The sequence below is a fragment of the Xiphophorus hellerii genome, chromosome 19 (genome assembly GCF_003331165.1).
Source record: "Xiphophorus hellerii strain 12219 chromosome 19, Xiphophorus_hellerii-4.1, whole genome shotgun sequence".
In the NCBI taxonomy this organism is placed as follows: Eukaryota; Metazoa; Chordata; class Actinopteri; order Cyprinodontiformes; family Poeciliidae; genus Xiphophorus; species Xiphophorus hellerii.
In genome coordinates this window covers 15,001,195-15,020,836 of record NC_045690.1, presented here as the reverse complement: position 1 = coordinate 15,020,836, position 19,642 = coordinate 15,001,195, and the positions used below count along the sequence as shown (strand labels likewise).

Here is a 19,642-nt window from a genome sequence, read left to right as displayed (position 1 = left end):
TTTTTATATGACCACCAATATGTAATTCTCTGACTATAAAGTAAAGGAAAACAACTTCAGCACAAAGATGATGTACACATTTTTTCTTATTTGTGGGAACGTAAGAAAACATCTAAAAAAAATATGCTACTATTAATGTGCTTAAATTTGCATTTTTTTTCCTAATATTTATATTTCAAAACATTACATTTTTCATTTTATCCAAAACTATTAAGAGCCACAAAGCCCTACCATAGACTCTGACCAGCTTTAGTGTCTCTGCTGAAGACAGCATACTCATGGCATGATGCTGCTACCACCATGTTTCATAATAGGGCTGGTATGTTCATGGTGATGTCCCGTGTTCATTTTCTGCAACACACCTCCACCCTTCTCCCATCTGTCTCTTCTGCTAAATGGAAGACTAAACGGTGTGAATACTTTTGCAAGGTGTTGTACTGCTTTAAACACATTATGGAATAAAATGACATCACCTCATGAAGAAGAGGCCACAGAGCATTTATTGAATTGTGTTTTAGTGCAACAATGGACGAAAACATGTCACAATGTTACATTCATTTCGGCGAAGTCTTAGTTACAGCGGTGACGCGTTTGAGCTGGTTTCAGGGCATGGGAAGTACCTCAGACCTTAATATAGCAGGAATGTCATTTCAAGGCATTAAGTAATCTTTAGATAGACCAGTGGTCCTCTTCTACCTAGAATGTAACTGAGGTACATTACTGGAAATAAAAAATAAACCTGAAATGGCACACTACGTGTAGGCTATCCAGAACAACAGATTAGCCAAATGTGCAGCAACCCTACAGTCATAAATGTTTCCCCAGATCTCAGTTTCTGCAGAGTTCTGGGATTCATGCAAGGAAAGAGAATACGAGGAACTCCGACGAGTGACGAGTCGTCATCGAGAGTCGACTATTCAACTACAGTCATACATGTTTGTTATAGCGCGACCTTACAGTATGGTGTTTGCAGCAACACATCCAGAGAAGTAGTTTCAGACAGATAAATGCGACCGCCATCTCAGTTTAACAGTAACAGGATAGAGGAGTCTTTTCTGTTTAGATAGGAAGAAACCCTGGAACCACTTGATTGTCTAACATGCATCATTCCCTTCTGTGTGTGATCCAAACAGTCTTCAGCGAGGTTAACCCCTTCTTGGTCCATGTTTGTGTAATGAATGATCCTGAATTACAGCTATACAAAGTGATTTCTGCCGAGTCGCGTCCTGGCTCCGGCAGAGATCAAAGGGGCAGGGAGGGATTACCTGAGAGTGCAACAGTTCCACCTTTAGATGAACACCTTTCCAAAGCTCAGTCCTTCACGTGCAACAGAGTTTAGAAAAAAAAAAAGAAGAAGATGGTGAAGTGGTTTCGGGTGGAGTCTGGTAGAGGTGGTGATGACGTCTGCTTAGGAGCAAGGAGGGTCCTCGGACGGAGTCAAGGATCTACAGGGGGGCGCTGTGCTCAGGGAGCGGAAGGCGAAGATGGCGGGGTCAGAGGTGTACCTGGACGGAGGACGACTGCCGGTAAGATTCTAAAGACAGAAAAAAATGATTAATTCATAAACAACAGGATTAAATGTCTCTGATTCCTCTGGAAAAACACTTTTACAGATTTTGTTTCAATCTTGGAGGAGATTTAGGGACAATAATGCTTTCCCCACTTGCATAGTCCCCCCATCACCCCTCACCACCACCACCCCTCCTTTCTAAAATTAGCCAGAGTCATTTTCCTCCCCACAGGAAACAGCAGGAAATTACTTTGTTGGATTTGGCAGTGAGGCTGCACTTTCTCCACGGCTGCGGCGAGTCGATTCCTCACAGAAACTGAAAACTGAGATGGATGTATCGCTGTGACCGACTGGTTTCTCTCAGATAAATCCTCGTAGTGAGGCCACAGGTGTAGCTTTATACCTTCAGCCAACGGCTTCAGGGATCCAGCTGCTGTAACTCAGCAACAATTCCCACAACCAGAGGAGAGTTGAATCGTGGTGTTGATTTAAACAGTAAAAAAAAAAGAAACAAAAAAGAAAAAGTGAGATGTGGGAAACTGAGAACATAAAAGTGAATACTAAAAAGATCTTCTCCATATGGTGGCTGCAAGTCAGCTATACTACAATGAGGTAATCAGGACATTTCTGAAAGTCCGAACAATGTTGACAAAACTCAGCAGAGGCAAAATTTGATTAAAACTTCTAAACACACTGCAAACATTTTGTGATTGAACATTCCCATAAATCAGAACTGTAGAAGGGAAACCCCAAAACCCAGATCACTAAACACACCACACGGGTATGTTTACTCTGCAACAGTCTGTGTTGCACTGACAGCAACACTCTTCGGCGTGCACTGTTACAGAGTGAAGACCCTTCAAACTGAACTGTTTTGCTATCAGTTCAGGTGTTCACATTTTAGAGATTTCCGATTTACGTGAAGGATTCAACATTTACGAGAGTTTACACACGGAGACAGCAATTTTCAAAATGCTAGCCTCGCTAACAAAAGATGGTAATGCTAACTTGAAATGTGAACTCTGCTTCTAACTTAAATAACAAATGAACACTCAAGACAGAAAGACAAGAAATCATTTAAAAGCTGTTCTTAGGTCTTATATTATTTGTTCATAAAGAGAAATCATAATTAACCAAAGTTTGTAAAAAAAAAAAAGCATTTGTAGAAATTGTAAGAGTCTTAAAAAATTGCTTGTTTGCTGTCTTTGCAAGATTGAGAAGAGAGGACTGACATTCTAACTTCAGGAAGCCCCCTGAATATTTCCCTGCTGTGCTCATGGTTAAATACCGTAAGAGGAAACAGTGCTATTACTTTGACTCCTAGCAGCCAGGCTATACTGAGAGTTAACCTCTTGCTCTAAATATAAACTTATTCTGATTATAAAACGACTTCCAGGATGTGATCCTTATCTGGTTTTAGTTATTAATATTGCTCTCTTTGCCTTATTCACTCTGTAGTTGAATGAAGTAGATATAAAGTCTTCAGGTCATACAGTGCTTGCGCAAGTATTGATGTATTTAAATTTAAGATAGGGTGCTCCTTCTGCATCAGTGGTTCAGCTGCCCCGGTATGTGACCTTCTGGGATCACAGACTCGCTCCATAACCTCCATAACCCTTCAATGCGGTGTCAGCTCCCAGATCATGAGATCCACTGTAGCATCCAGGTCTGACATGATGCTCTGATGCTCTCATGGGAAGCTTTTCGATCGATTTAGTTACATGCATTCTGTGAGTTGAAAACAACTGCGCTTCTGCAGCAAGATGTCAGGAGTGTGAATTGTAAAATGACGGATGGTCTTCAAACTATTCAATCATTGTTAAAAGAAAAAAAAAGGTCAAAAAATGGAAAATATTCGGTTAGCGAAACCAAGGTTCTCGATGTAGAAAGCTGATAGGAATCCATTTCAAAACATTTGCAATTGTAATTGCAGGAAAATGTGATTCTACCAAGTATTGATTCAAGTATTGATTTAAGAAACAACAGCATGCCACACTTTTCAGATTTTTACTTGTAAATACTCAGTCTTATATCCTTTTCGTCACTCTTCAAAATTATGTGCTACTTTGTTTGGACATAAGGTCCCATTAAAGTATGTCTGTGTGTAATGTGGCACTTCTCTTGTTGGCAGAAAAGTTTTTTGTTTTTTTTATTACAACAAAGTATATATTTTTGATTAGACCTGCATCACATCCTTGTAATTAACCTCAGCTCAAACTGAAGTAATGCTCTGCAGCACATTCTTTTATCCACTGCAACCATAACTGCACCATTTCCTTCACTTCCATCAGTCGTCACTCTGCCAGCTAAAAACGTCTCATGGCAGCTGATTCCAGACGCCATCAGTTCTGCTTCCAACATGGTGTCCCGTTCACACAAAAAAACAGTCAGAAGCAGCCAAATCTGTTTTCCAACTGACCCCTCCTCTTCATACACACCACTGCCGACCTCCCTGACCCCGGCGACCACTCTCATGCTTGAGTTGCTTGAAACGTAGGGCCCCATCAGATCCAGTGTCTCTTCTGGTTCGCAGCCAGGAAATCGAGCGTTTGCAGATAAAAGGCGGGGAAACAGATGAGTGGCGCGCACAAAAAAACTGTTTCCAAGCAGCTCAAAGACTTGCTGTGTGCAGCTACAAGGAAAAAAAAAAAAATCTAAAAGCTGGAAAGGACCCAGTGCCTGCAGACGTCACCGACATGGACAACACAACCAGTGAGAGAGAATGAAGGATAATGAGTAATACTTGTGTGTTACAGTGGAGCTAAACAGATCGCAGCCGGCCCAGGCTATAAATGGAAAATGACTCCATCCCTGGAAAAACACCACAAGGGAACCGCACGCACTCCACCTCCTCTTCCTCCTCCTCTACCTCTCACCGCCACTCACTCAAAGATCATCCTCGCTTTCCATCTCCACACACACGGCTGGTGTGCATGAAACACACGAGCTGCGGCCACAGTTGGTGTGTATACATAAACAAGAGTGTGATAAGGCTCCACTGACACTATCCCACACAACGTGATAATAACGTCACTTCTCTCAGCACACTGCGCGTCCTTCTGGAGTGGGCTGCTCCGCGCCAAGAAGCCGAGGCTCGTTCCAGCCGAGCTTCCCCTCAAACAGCAACAACAACAAAACAATTTTTTTTTACACAGTTTGGTAGATGTTCTTCAGACCCATCAGGACACTTTGCAAAGCTTTCAGCGCCCTCTTAAAGCAACTAAGCTGGGCAATAAAGGTCGCTGGGTGTGATAAACCTGACGAAGGAAGCTTGAAAGCATCGCTGCAGTGTGGAGCTGATGGTGCTATCAGATTATCTGCAGCTAGGAGGGCATGGGAACGAATGTCAAGGCCAGATGCCGTCCCAGTGTGGAGTTGGATGGAGATCAAGGAGCCGGCCACAGGACCGGCTCGGCTGTTCACAGGGCAACGGAGCAACCTTATCTGTAATGAGAATCACCATCCTCTGCTTGACAAATAGTCCTTCCTATGCAACCTGCGTCTGCGTTTACATTCACCTAAAACCAATTCATTTACTTTCAAAAATGAAACAAAGATGGAAAAAGAGCATTGCGTATGTTTTCTTGTAGAGAAACAAAAAAAGCAAAGCGGAGGAAGAAATAACTTGATAAGCTGGTTGTGTTGTGTATAAAAGCACATTAACCTGCTGCTAAATGAATCACAAATTAAAACATTGTAACACTTAATTATAGTTATGTCAATAAAAAGATATTTTGGTCTGCTTTTTACAGACTTCTTTTACTGGACCAAAAAGAAATCGATTATTTAGTTGGGCTATCTGCTCAGGTTGATGACCTGCAGTCCATTCCTTGACAGACAAGCTGCTTGGTGTCACTCTTTTAGCTTCCACACAATGACTTTCAGTTTTTTGGTGGGCAGAAAAAATTCCAAATAGCAATGTTTGTCATTTTTTGGTGAGAGACGGAAAAATAGAGGTGCATCAAGCTGCTATGAAAAGCAGAGCTGGGATTTAGAGCATTGTGAAACCTTAAGGAACAAATCCCACAGATAATCGTTTATACAGAGCTCCAACGACTCTTGAGAGCAAAATTTAACTTTGGTAAAATGTCAATGCAACCTCATAAGTATACAATTTTGACAAGCAATCACTTTTTATCACCACTAACTCAAAATGACAGTAGAACTACTGTATGTGTAAATCACTACTTTGCTTTTCCAGGAAAGTGTGTTACGTTTAGTGAACCTCCTGCCAAACACCTTGCATAGATCCACTTCTAATGTCTGTTTCTACAATTTTATTTAGAAAGAAGATATGTCCTTAAAATTGAAATTCCAAGTGATTTAACAAGTAATTTAGCTTAAAATGCCTAGTTTATGAAAACGTTGTTACAAGAAACTCACCCGAATCTTCATTGTCCGCGTTTTCCCTCCACAGTTCTTCTTAAGCAGCATTTTCTGTGGAGAACAGACATGTTCAGTAGCATGAACAGCTTTCTGAAAAATGTTATTTATACATACAGTATATACATATATAGAGTGAACTTTACCACAGAACACTACTGAGTACAGAAGATTTCAGAACATTTCAGTCGTGAAATGTGATATCTTAGCATGACAAAAGGGTGAATCAGGATGCAAATCCAGCTGTCTGACTAAAACTAAACACTTGAGGCTTATGCAATATCCTGTCTCCCTCTGCCCTCCATGTCCACGTAGCTTCGCCATTCTCAGAAAAAGGAAAAAGAAAGACACACAGTGGGGGCGGAGGGACCACACAATCATCAAATTTTCTGACGTTTGGGGAGGCAGCTTCCAAGGACCTTGGGAAAGAATGGAAACACAAGACTCCTGCTGTTGTGATATGGGACAGAGAGCTGCAGTCCACTTGCCCTCATCCTCACCCCATGCCAACCCTGATCTATTCTGTGTCAGTGGCACAACTAGGAGAGCAGATCACCTAAATGTGAATGTGGAAACAGAAATTAGGCTCCTTGCCAAGGATTCAAAATACGCTCTTGTACGTTTCTATGTGAATTTCACCCAGATGTGATGTGCAGTTGTGAAATAAGAAGTTGCTGGTTTGTCACAACAATCTTCCAGATTAAGAGACACAATTTACTTCAGATCAGCACCTGATTTCGTCTGGGATCCCATATTGTGCATTAATATAAACCTAAACTTTGCACACTTACTAGGACATGGTTTTTGTTTCATTTGTTGTTGTTATTTTTTTTACACCATCAACCACATGACCTTTTTTAATTGATTAGTCTCAACTTGATTAGTCTTCTCTGCCAAAACAGTAGAACTACCCTATCCTGCAAAATGATTCACATTTTGTCATGTTACAACCACAGACATTTCCCCATTGTGAAACATGGTGGTGGCAGCATCATGCTGAGGTAATGCTCTCACAAGGACATAAACTGGTTAGAGTAGATTGGCTGACGAATGGAGCTAAATACTGAGAAATACTAGAAGCAACAAAATGTAGTTGTGCAAAAACATGACTAAGGTGAGATGCGTATTTAAGAAATGTAATTTAGGGGTATTTGAGTGTTGAGGCTAAATACAAATGCAAGACACATTTTTCAGATTTTCACTGGTAAAACATCTATGCTACTTTGTGTTGGTCATCATCTGTCAAATAAAATCCCAACAAAAACATTGAAGTTTATGGTGGTAATGTAACAAGGAACAACCCTCTGAAACTGGAGAGATTAGATCAGAGATTGATCTTTGTGCCAGAGTTATACGGGATCAAATTTCAACCAACCTTATGTTAAAATCCAAGTGATATAGTCTTCAGTGTATCTGTGACTATGGCCCAGCTGCTGCTAATAAAGTATGAACGCCCCTCTTCCAAAATAAAACACACATGTTCAAATGTTTGTTTACAAGAAAGAGGCAAGAATGGTCAGTTTCATCCAGAAATCTGCTCGCCTCTTCCAGCGGGTTCTCCAGTTGTGGGTCAAATTTCAAGCCTACGATGCCTTGCTTTGTCTCCTAAAAGACTTTTTTTTTAATTAAATGTGAGCATGAAGTGTACACTGTATATGACCTGCATCTGGCACAAAAACTGTTGCTCTTCCATGGATAATTACAGTAATAAATGGTTCAACCTCATCTGTGACGTGGATTACCGAGGGATTAGTGGGGACTTAAAGAAAGCAACTCGCTGACCTTTTAACCTTCCTTTTCAATAAAATTATGACACGCATAAATGCAGCATTTTGTTCTTGCTGTGACCAAACTCTCCGGGGACATGTGTAAAAAATTTTTTATTTTTTTTTAAGCTTTGCCTATTTTTCTATTTACCTAGAACAATTATCATATGAAACTTTTGCTTTCTTGCACACTTCCTTAAATTTGCAAACCCTTAAGTGCATTTTTTAACTCTGTTCTACAGTTTCTCCTCCAGGACCGTTCATGTAAAGGGTTAATCGGGGGAAACTCCGGCTGAGTCTGCTTGCTACCTCTGCAGGCCCCCTTTTGTATACCCAGCAGCACCTCCCATTCCACTTGACTGAGCGTGCACACGCTCACAGACACACACGGATACTGTAAAACGCACAGGAGGATGTGCACATGCTGGCTGGATGATGGATGCACACACACTGTTCGATCAGCACTGCCCACTGTCTCCCATCATCTGCTCTTTCCCTCAAAAAAAAAAAAAAAAACACCACATGGACATATGGAGCCCTGAAACCTGCATCTTCCCCCCCTCCCTGCACACATACTGTCCCGTCCACGGTGTGGGCCAACAGGTCTATTGGATTTTAATGATTAGCGGACCAGCTTCTCCATGACTCATTAGCGGCTGTCGTTTTTCTCTTGTTTATTTAATCCTCTCCTTCTGCCTCCCACCCCTTCGTCGTTTCCCCTCGCTCACTAGCCTTTGTGAGAAATGAGCGCGGACATCTGCCGTCCCTCCCTCTCCTTCATCCCTCTCCAGCAGGACCACCGAGGTGGAGAGTGTCCAGCTACGGAAATGGAAGGCTTTCTTTGCATTTTGAGTTGTCCTGCACTCTTCTTAGTGTTAATATTATGCCTTAAAAGATTCCCTTTGTGTCACAACATGTTTCTGTGGTATACGTAAGAACAGATAGAGTATTTTAGACATCAAATGCCAGCATTGATCCTGGTTCTTCATAACTTCTATAATTCCCACTGACAGAGTGATTTTTATTTTTATTTTTTAAAGTAGAACAACCCAACACATTGGTTGAGTCATTGTTTTCTCTGACAGACAAATCATTTTCCAATCAAATGAGGATTTATCAGCTAAAATATGTTTGGACTACTTTTCTGCTGTCCATCCTTTTTCTTCCTTCAAGTCTGTCATATTTTCTTTTCTTAGACATAAATGACTTATTTGCTGCCAACGTGTAGCAACCTCTGCACTGGTGGCAACACAGTTCTGTAGCGTTCCTCTCAGGAGGAGATGATCTTCAACCTCCAATAGTCTTCATCACTGCTGGCTGAAGCTTTCAACTTGAAGTCATTAAGGAGCCAGAAAACTGTTCTATTAGTTATCGATGATATTCTTTGCAGCGGTTTCCTCCATGGGAGGCCATTTTAATGCAAAGAGATAATGGCTGCAACTCCAACTCTTGCTAAAATAGTGTGCTCCTTGTTATCACCGTCAGTCTGCTACCTCGATTATTAGAGATGAAGCTTTCACAGCTTCACTTGGAATGACAATATATAAAATCTAACATCTAACATAATCTAACATAAAATTGAGCAAATAATATCTAACATTTAATGAGAAATGCACCATATGTATGCATTTTGTAGTCAATTCTGCCACTAATTGATGAAAAAGATCATTTTAAAGTTTTACTTTACATAAAAAGGTTGTTTATTTAATTGAAATAAACAGAGTTTTTAAAAACATGTTAAAGCAATAATAATAATTCAACTGGATGTTCATTTTCTGTCAAACTGAACCCTTTGCCTCTGCAGTCCAATTTAAAAGTCTGAATTTGAATTAAAGCAGAGCTAATAACACAACTTAACATCTCTCATCAGATATAAACTGTATGTAAAAGCATATTTCTCCCTGCAATATGTTGTATAGACTTCAAACTGAAGTGCTGCTCCTACTCATTACTAACTTTCTAAGACAGGTTATAAACATCTATAAAAGGAAATAAAAGCTACACTGAACCACAACTAAAACCTGCAAAGCTCCAAAGTAGCTTTTCCACTTGGTGAGTAATTTGTGAAAAGAAACAAGCAAACTGTTTCTCTTCCACAGTTTGTAATTCTGCAGAGTTGGTAGACTTTCGACGACAAATTGAGAAACTAACCTGTTGCATTTTTTCCAGGTCCAGACTGGGTCTCCCCGGTTCGCCGCTGTAGCTGTGCCGATACTTTCTATAAGGTGCTGATTGGTCAAAGTGGGTCAGGATGATGGGCCGTGCGAGTGGCTGAGCCACCTGGAGCTGAAACCTCATTGTGGGTGGTTTCAAGTTGCGTGGCGGGCTGGAGCTAAACAGGACAGGGCTGGGAGAGGCAGCCAGGCAAGCAGCACCGGGCTCAACCAGAGGTCTGACTGAGGCCGGGGGCGACCGACAGCCACACAGGTCCCGCACTTCTTCATCGCTGGAGGGGCTACTGTGATGGTCGCTGTGGCGCTGGGGAAAGCCGGACACCCACTTCCTGTTGTCGCCGCAGCTGATCCGCTCCAGCTCTTCCTCTGATGAGTGACGGTCCAGATTGGCATCTAGTAGGAGACGGAGGCGTCGTAACCGGGCCGGAGACACAGGACCCTGGTTGTGCTGCTGGCTAGTGGCCAAAGGGGTGAGGGCACAATTTCTCCGTCTCTCTGAAGATGTTAAAGCACGAATGAGCAGGAAGAATCCCAGTCAGAAAAATAAAAATAATTCAAATGCAACTATCTATGTGCATTTAGTAAAAATAAACCTGAATTTTGTGAATCATTATTTACAAAAAAAATTATTTAGATGGCTCATGTACCTCTGTCAATCTGTGCGAGCTCCTGGTTCTCGCCTTCTGAGTCATCACTCTCCCCTCCCTCTCCACTGCCATGATAGGAAATCTAAAAAAAAAAACAAAAAAAAACATTCAGCTTGTCACATATTACAGTTAAGTAAGGCAGGCGACTACTACTGTATTACATTATTAAAAAATTAAGTTGCATTTCTTCTGCTGGAGGTCTACATATAACTGGACCAATCAAAACAATTCATTCTACTCATAATCTCATAATCTTACCTGATATTTACAGAGATCAACAAGTTAGCAAAAACTAAATGTAAATGTAATGTGCAGCTCCTGGTCCAAGTTCTTGGTTGGACTTGGAGAGAACATCAAACCTAAACTCAAGTGCGAAAACCAGTGGAATTTGCTGACTTATGTTTGATGACCAGGTTTATTGCTGTTAGCGCTAGAAAGACCAGTAAATTTCCAGTAAATTTCTCTACATTTTGGTAATTTTACACACTGTAGCAACATGGTCACCAAAGGAGGCTGTGTTTAACAGCTTTAATTACACAAAGCAACAAAATTGGTGGCGATTATCACAGTTTTATTTGCAAGGAAGCCATGTCGGCCATTAGCTGTAACGTTATTCCCAGATCAAAAATCTATCAAGACAAACTTAACGCAGAATTAGTAACTCAGTGTTTAGTCCCAGACTAATACACACCGCAATTGGAAAAATTTAAAGTGTACACCGTACACTTACTACTTACATACAGATGAACATAATGTAGAAAGCAACATTTTAGACACGTGAAACAATGATCTTTCTTTGGCTGTTTTTAATGTTTTCTTTTTAGTTTTACAGCAATAAGTCAGCAACAATTCATGTTGAGCTCCAAACAGTAAGAACAAAGCCGATTTTATTCTACAATAAAAATAGACGCATAAAGTTGAGTCATCCTGTTGACAAACTGCCGACTTTGTTTCCCACGACCTAAGAGGCCCGTCTAAAAAAAAAAAAAAATCAATTCCTCCTTTACAGCAGCAGAAACAATACAGATAGCCTGCAGTATGCAACGCTAAGAGTTAAGTAATGCGCCTCACACTCAGTAATTACCACTCAGAGGCTTCGCTGAGCAGCTGCCATCTGTGCGCGTGTGTGTGTATATGCTTACAGTGTGTAAAACACACACACTCTTCGCTCTGAAGCTTCTCAGAACGTGTGAAAAGGGGGAACAGGAGCCAAAGCTCCAAATCCCAACAAACCAAAGGCTGTATTCAAATGATATTAAAAGGAAATTCCACTGTTTGGTTTAGCAGCCTCTTCAGCAAAGCTCTGTTATGACAGTCCTGCTGCATCACGAAGCCAAAACTTCCCCGTTTTCATGTTTGAAATCAGATTTAATATACTTTGTATGCAATCACAAGAGAAGATGGAAGACTTATTACGTAGTGAGTCATGTCAGAGTAAACCACACAATAGATTGCAGTAAATTAATCATCAATTTGGATCAAAATATACTTAAATAACTCCCTAGTGATTTTCATGTCTTACTTAATTTATATAAGTTAATAGGCTTGAATGTCCAGAATTCTCAACTGGATAGTATTTCTACAACTGTCAGGCTTTTCTGAGTTATTTACATTCAAGGGGGTTTGATAAAAAAAAAAATAAAAAAATTACTCTGAGCAACAACTTCATGCAGGGAATGTCTTTTAACACAATGATTAAGCTAAACTGTAAAGTGCTACTAACTGTTGTCAGCCATCATCAATGAAACTGTTCATTTTTTTCTTTTCTAATACAAAAGTGCAGGAAAGTAGCAATAAAACTACAATCATTGCTCAAATACTTATAGATGTCCTCAAGAGAGCAATGTGTATTCCCTGAAATGAGTTCATTTTTTCTACCATATTTAGCTTTTGGAGCTTCTGTCTGGAAACTTCTCCACAGAGCGATCACTGTCTCTCTGACAACAAGTTAAGCAGACAGTAATGATTTGGCATTTCCTTCGCCCCGGGAGTCACCTCAAAGGCTGTTGCTCATGGATCAGAGGACCCTTGTGTAGGATATGGGCGTATGTCTTAGTAATACTGCATCTCTGGCTCTAAACTGGACTAGCTCACATGTAGCCATAGTGAAAAACACAGTGATGAACCAAAACACAACACTAAATCAACATAAATGGGAGTTTAAGTCAGTACACAGACACACTGCAATTATATGAACAGCCAGTGAGCTTCGCTCCTGCATATTCAAAGTAGGTTTCTTGACTATGTGCCTTTTTGGACTCTTTCCTTAGTGTCTGTTGTATATTTACAGCATCTGACAGGAGGGATTGTTACTGTGGAAGAGGGAACCTGAAAACTTTGCATGTGTTTTTCTGTGACCCACATCTGATAATGTTTCTGCTCTGGCATAGTTTCACAGTTTGCTGCAACAAAAAACAAGATCCTGCCCAACTGACAATCAGCTTATGGTTAGACAGGTCGTCTGGTGGTAGATAAGAAAAACAGGTGAGAAGGAAGTATCTTGTTCAAACTCCACTGCAGTACACAAAATATTTATATATTCCAAATTAAAAGGTAAACTTTCAGCTGCTGAAGAGATGCCTAGTAACTCCATCAGGGTACTATACATATATTTTAATAATTTACTACAAAAAGGAGATCTTGTGTTAGGCTCATACATTCACATTTTATTTTACACTTTTTCCTTCCACTCAACTTTCTATTTACAAGCTTGAATACAGCCAGCTTCTTTAGCAATAATCCTTTGTAACTTACATTCCCTGTGGAGGGAGTCAAGTCAGCCATCTTTACTTTAAATTATTTATGTACATGTGTTACTGGATAATAAAGCAATAACATTGGAAAAAGTATATTTAAAAAAGGAAATTATTATTTTTTTATTTTTTCATATTCAAAAACACAAAGTTCTGTATGACTAGGCATGCAAAAGCTGCAAAAGTTCTCAGTACTTTAGTTCATAGCAGTCAGAGGGATGTTTGTAAAAGTTTTGACTTCTTATGGTTTGAAGAAAAGTTCTACAATGTACCAATAGTAGGGAAATATGGTTATGCAACTCCTATGAATAATATCTAGATCTGGTCATAGGAGAACGTAATCTCTCTTACTTCATAACATTCAACTGATCCAAATGGATAAAAATCACAGTCAATGGAAATAGGATGTGATACAAAATCTTCAGATTTTATATAAATGTAATTCAACCTTGGATTTAAGCATTTTATATTTTATTATTTATTTAATTCTACCACTGAGCCACATGGTAACCCAAAATGAATGACATATAGATGATATTTAATAATGATTTCAATAGCTAAGTATGCAAGACTTTATATTTTTTTCCTAGAGAATCCAATTTTGAGAAAAAAAAACTTGAAATGCTATTTTCCTATTTCCTATATCACCAATTAAATGTCTAAGGCCCAGAGGAATAGAAACCGGGGTCTAAATATCTTCTCAGATAAATACGACACTAATCTTTGCAAAGTCAGCACTCACTTTTCGTTCGGATCCTTTTGGGCCCTGCAGATGCAACAAAACACGGAGACAAAAATGACAGTGTCAAATATAATAAATGAGATGATGTTTCTTGGCCCATAATTACTTTCTTTGTCCAACCTTGTTTAAGCTTTAATGAGACTTCTCTGATCTTCATGTTAATATTATTATCATCATTATTATAATTAGCATCAACTCCATTCATTAAAAGAAATGTTGGTCGTTGTGGTTGTGGACTGAAAATGGTAACTTTTTTCATTAATGAATCAAATTTATGATTTTAGTTCTTGTGTATTTGACTTGCAAGGGAAAACTGATCAATTCCAAAAATGTGTCTGGCTTAAAAGACTCAGGTGTGGCTGATTAATACAATTATATAAGTAATATTTTCATAAGTCTTTTAAAAAGATTTAAGCACCCTTTTTTGACTGAAATGTATAAATGTAATGCCCCCTAACATAATCCAGTGGCACATTTATTTCTTAGCCTCTTGATTTACTAGCTGCTACTGTCCTTTATTCATATTAGACCTTCATAACTATTTATTTGGGCAGCTAATTGCAGAGTACTGCAGAGGTCAGACAAAAAAGGTGGACAGAATAGCAGATTGGATGAATTAAGCATTAAAAAACGACTTTTTATCCATGCACGCTAACCTCGACAAAGAGTTGTGTGTTTGTGTGTCAAGAACAGTTGAATGAAATCCTTGTCAGCCCCCTGCATCACTGAGCAGCTTGCTAAGCTGGATCAATGGCAATGTCAAAGCGTACTCACACCACCCAGTTCACACACATATCAGCTTTGCTCCGTCCTTCCAAACTGACACGGACACTGCCTCACAAAACACACCGGTACAAGGTCAGAGATGGTCGATTTCTTTTCTCTTGCACACATGTGGATTTTTAACTCAAGTTAGGCCGATTTTTGATCACCTTGAGCTCCTGGATTACAGCATGAAGACCAAACTCCAATTTAAAATCTGTGTGCAAACCAGCCCTCAGAAACAAAAGAAGAAGTCTTGATTTCAGAGAAATCTGACTTTGGTTAGCCATTTTTATCAATAAGCAGCTACTTTTAATGAACAAGATGGAACAACATCAAAGAGAACCTGCTGTAAGCCATGCCAATTTAAAAAAAAAATATGGGCTCACTTAAGAAGTAAAACCCAATCAGTGAAAATATTTGAAAAATGTGCTCTGCTGGAAGTAATTTTAGAAAATACCAGATAAAAGGCCAGCTTGAGTGAGCTCTGCATGGGCAGAGCAACATTACAAACCGAGATACAGCACAAATCGCACGGATCTAATGCTGCTTCAGATGTTCTTCCATGTAAATCAGCCTCCAAGAAACTGCTGCACATGTGCACCAGAAGCAGCAAAGAAAGAACATGGCACAAGCACGCATAAAGTTGTAATATAAAGCTTGAGTATGTGGCTCCTGAGTCAAAGTGCAGATAAATACATGTAGTTTTCATTAAGATGCTAACCCCAGATCAAGGTTTATAAATGTATATGGGAATAAATGAGCCAAGTTTTGCTGTTTAAACATTAACAATTAGGATTTCTCTCTGACCAAACTGGCTCCTGTTCATGCCGTCTACTGAACTGGAAATTTTGGTTGAATTGGACTTTCTAGAATTATATATAATTTTCACAGCAAAGTTTAGGTTTGCTACTGTATAACTTGTGTATTTACAGTCCACACTTTAGACAGACTCGAGTTGACTACACCATGCAATCGAATGGGTCTATTCATAAATATTTGAGTATGAAAACATGCAATTGAAATATTTTTTACTGACATCTGTTGAGACAAACACATATTTTCCTCACTCTTTTCTTTTTTATTGTTATCAAAATTTTTACTTTCTATAAACTTCACTGAAATCATTATCCAGTGTGGAGGTTATGGGCAGTAAGAGTTGGCCAACTATATTACATTGGCTAACTATTACCAACTATATTGGCAACTACTGGCCAACTATATTATGATGAAGCAGAGCGTGGATATATTGGCTTTAAAATGCAATGGTCCACTAAATATTATGTCTAAGCAGTCCTTGACAATGATAGTGCTTCACATGCTGATATTACAATGACCACTGCAATTCAATATAAATTCATCTCCAACATATGTCCTGGCAACTGGCTAATAAATAATGACTCCAGCTATATAGCATTCATGTTTGTATACTGGATTGTTTTATTTTATATCTTAGAAAACCTGTAAAATGCTTCTTTGTTGAGTGCTTATAAAGTTTTAGGAATGACTTAAAAGTCAAGATGTTGAGGTCCAAGTATTTATAAGTCATTAGTATTAAGAGTAAACTCAAATCTCAGTACCTATTCTTGATCTACTAATTTTATACTAGCTGTACAGGAAGCAAACAATCTGCCTGTGGATTTTTTATTTTTTTCTGTTTGTGTTTGTTTACAGCCAAATTTTCAACAATCATTGCTATTTTCCTGTGCACAGCTTGCAAATGACATTATTGCACGATGTAAATCTAGTACTATATTTCAGTAGAAATCTAGAGTTTCCATAACGATCTACATGTTTTTAACCCACTGTAATACAATCAGTCCCATTTGACCAGCTCTGAACTTTGCTATTATAATATATTAGGTGTCAATCCATCAACCAGTCACAGCAAAGTGAGCTTGCTAATGTTAGCTTAGCACTTTAGCAAAGTGAATAAAATTGTCAACTGGATCAAAACATGAGCACAACTATAGCTCTATGCATCATGTCTGGTAAAACATGGTGAAGATCATGGGTGAATAACTGTAATACTAATGGAAGACAACCTTACTGCTCTGAAAAACTATGATTTTTTTAAGCACATAAGTAAATGTTATCTTTAAATAGCAATCAGACATGAAAACTGTATGAGCAAATGCCTAATTTTGAAGGAGTCAGATCTCCAGGGCACAAAAGAGGCCTGATTGGGGCCCACTGCTAGCTAAAGACGCAATTTTCCTTCTCCAGACTGCATGAAAACCGTAGCTTAAAATGCTAAAAATGCCAGAGTCAAATGGCCTCATAAAACTATATTTCAGGATTTTGTAAACATGAGAAGTCCATTCTCATCTACACTGTAATTCCCAAATTAATAAACATAAAGTAGGCTGCATGGTAGCACAGTTGCCACCGTGCAGCGAGAAGATCCGGGGATCGAATTCCAAGCCTAGAGTCTTTTTGCATGGAGACTGCCTGTTCTTTCTGGGTTCTCTGACTTTGTCTCACAGTCTCAAACCATGACTGTTAGGTAAATTGGTGACCACACCTAAGAACAATGTGAGCCCTGTGATGAAGTGGTGGTTTCCACATTGTCCTCCATCTATTGCCTTGTGAGCCAAAAACATCCCAATGAACCTGCATGGACAAGCACCTACACTTTCTTAGCAATGCTTAGCAGTCAGGCTTTTCCAGGTTGATGCCAAGTTCCTGTTCTCCTTGAGGTCTGACGTACTAAATCAGTTTTATAAAGTCCAAACATAATAAAATGTACTACAGACTCTTAGATAGGCATTATGACATTGTTCCATTGTTTTAATGTAATTAACATATTAGGAGGAACAAGTATTTTCTAATCAGAGCCTGTCATGGAAAAACTGGCTGAGTGATTTTTGAAAGTCTCAAATATCCACTGTCATTTGGGTACTATAAAGAAGTGGTAATTTACTCGGTTTGATACATTTCTTTGAGCCAATAACGACTCACAGCATAGTGCTCAGTAACACTTTCCCAATCTTTGTATGGATCTTGTCTCTGGAAAAGGTCAAATAGTTGAATGTGGTGTGCTGAGTACTGCTCTAACTGGAAAAAAACTGTTAATAAGCCAGTGTATCCACTTGTGGACAAAATGAGGGGGTTGTTTTCATAATAATCTACAGTAGAGAACTTCATATTCCCCATCATACAGAGGAAAGGATTATATCACTGAGTGAGAACACATAAACAAATGTGGACAATAGAGGTTGCACGTTTTCAGTGTAAATATCCTCAGCTGGGCCTTTGAACGGGAGCAATTTGGCACAAAATGGCAGCCGTGCGACCGACATACAGTCGGTTGATGCACAATAGTATAGATGGAGCAAGTTAGTGACCCATGCAGGATACCATTCACTCGTCTCCTAAGTAAAAAAAAGGGCATTATGCAAACTGAGCAAGCAGTGACAAAGGAGAGCATATACATGGGTTCAGCTGTGGAAAACTGTAGATGTTAGGATAATTATGGCTCAGAGCAGTTTTTTAAAGTACAGTGTTTGTTTTTCTAGTCTGTCTATAGATCCAAATTGTTGTTCAATGTTTGTTTTGACACGTAGAGCAATTATACAGCCTGAAGAAAATTAGTGCAAATGTCTTACTCTCTTTCTCTCTCCTTCACTCACACTCATACACATACATACACACACACACAGGATAGCATGAGTAAAGGCTATATTATCCACATCTGGAAAAGAGTTGAAAATGCCTTCAAACAAGGTACTGAATGAGTTGTAATGAGCTCAAAGGCAGAGAAAACTACAGATTTGAGAAAACAAAAGTTAAAAAAAAAAAATGCCGAGGCAAAATGGAGAACTGAAAAGGAAAGAATGGTAATTAACTCATTATTACCCCTTGCAGGAGTCATTACAAGGACTTCAATCTGACTAAAGTAAAGCCAAGCTGCACCCACTCAGGCTAATGTCTTTCTCAGATGTTTTCCCTGCAATGACAACCATGTTTTCTAACAGAAACTGATTCCAACTTACCTTCAGCTGGAAAGGATGGATTTCATTGAGTGAATGTCTTCTCAGCTTTTTCGTCAGTGTCTTTAGCATTTTATGTAAAGTAGCTTATGGTTATCACCAATAATTAGCTACTTTGATGTCTTTTAAATGACGATTACAAGTTCATTAGCTAACCTGAGCGACCTACAGAAGGCATTTTACTTGAAAACCTACTAGTTACGACAAAATAAAAAACAAATCAATCTGAACTTCAGGTTAGCCGATGTCGATAAAGATGTTAAACCGAATTTAGTTAAACTGCGTAGATGCGTCTTGTGTTCATGAGCTGTACGCAGCAAACTACTTCTTTACCACTTCATCTGAGTTCGTATGCTCCAGGTAGGTTAACATGTTCTCCTCCGGAAGCCTTCCTTTACTCTAACACAGCTTTAATTCAAAGATGTTCCTTTAAAAATAATAAAATAACACTACACTCGCTCGCATTCAGACACGCACGCACTCTCACTCTCACACTCACACACATACACACAGCCTGACTGATCATCGGACACACAAACAGAAATCCTGCTCCGGCTCTAGCGGTAGTGCACGCCGATTGGCTAAGTGTTTTTCTACAGGCTCGTAGTGTTTTATGATTGGTCGATATTGAGCCAATGGGCGGAGCTAAGAGTTAAAGCCACACTGCGGAGAGAACCCTGTTGACATTTTTAGTTTATGCGCTATAGAAATGACATAAATTAATAAATGCATTTAAAAATGGTAGTTAAATCAAAAACGACTTATAATTAATATAAGTCAATAATAAATAAAGAAAAAAAATGTTTTTCTCCTCAAAGTCGTTCAGTGTTTTCAAGGCCTCGTTTATTTTTCTTAGGTAACCTAATCTTAACTTTGAAGAGCCTCTTTTATTTTTGAAGTTTTAATGGTAGAG

At 39.2% G+C, this 19,642-nt stretch overlaps 1 protein-coding gene across 2 annotated transcripts; it reads right to left on the bottom strand.

The window, feature by feature from the left end:
* Window positions 1-481: 481 nt before the first annotated feature.
* Window positions 482-19,254, bottom strand: LOC116708829 (uncharacterized). 2 transcript variants are annotated; one of them, XR_004336782.1, is made up of 6 exons: window positions 18,733-19,254; window positions 10,481-10,562; window positions 9,811-10,328; window positions 5,894-5,947; window positions 1,761-1,943; window positions 1,381-1,534 (listed from the first exon to the last, which is right to left on the bottom strand). XR_004336782.1 is itself a non-coding variant. In XM_032546878.1 (5 exons), exons 1-5 carry the CDS (start codon window positions 18,799-18,801, stop codon window positions 1,409-1,411), a joined length of 849 nt encoding a protein of 282 aa, XP_032402769.1. In that variant the 5' UTR covers window positions 18,802-19,253; the 3' UTR covers window positions 482-1,408. The 2 variants fall into 2 exon arrangements, 1 of the variants encoding a protein (XP_032402769.1); XM_032546878.1 differs by lacking the exon at window positions 1,761-1,943 and having other exon boundaries at window positions 482-1,534; window positions 18,733-19,253.
* Window positions 19,255-19,642: the final 388 nt, after the last annotated feature.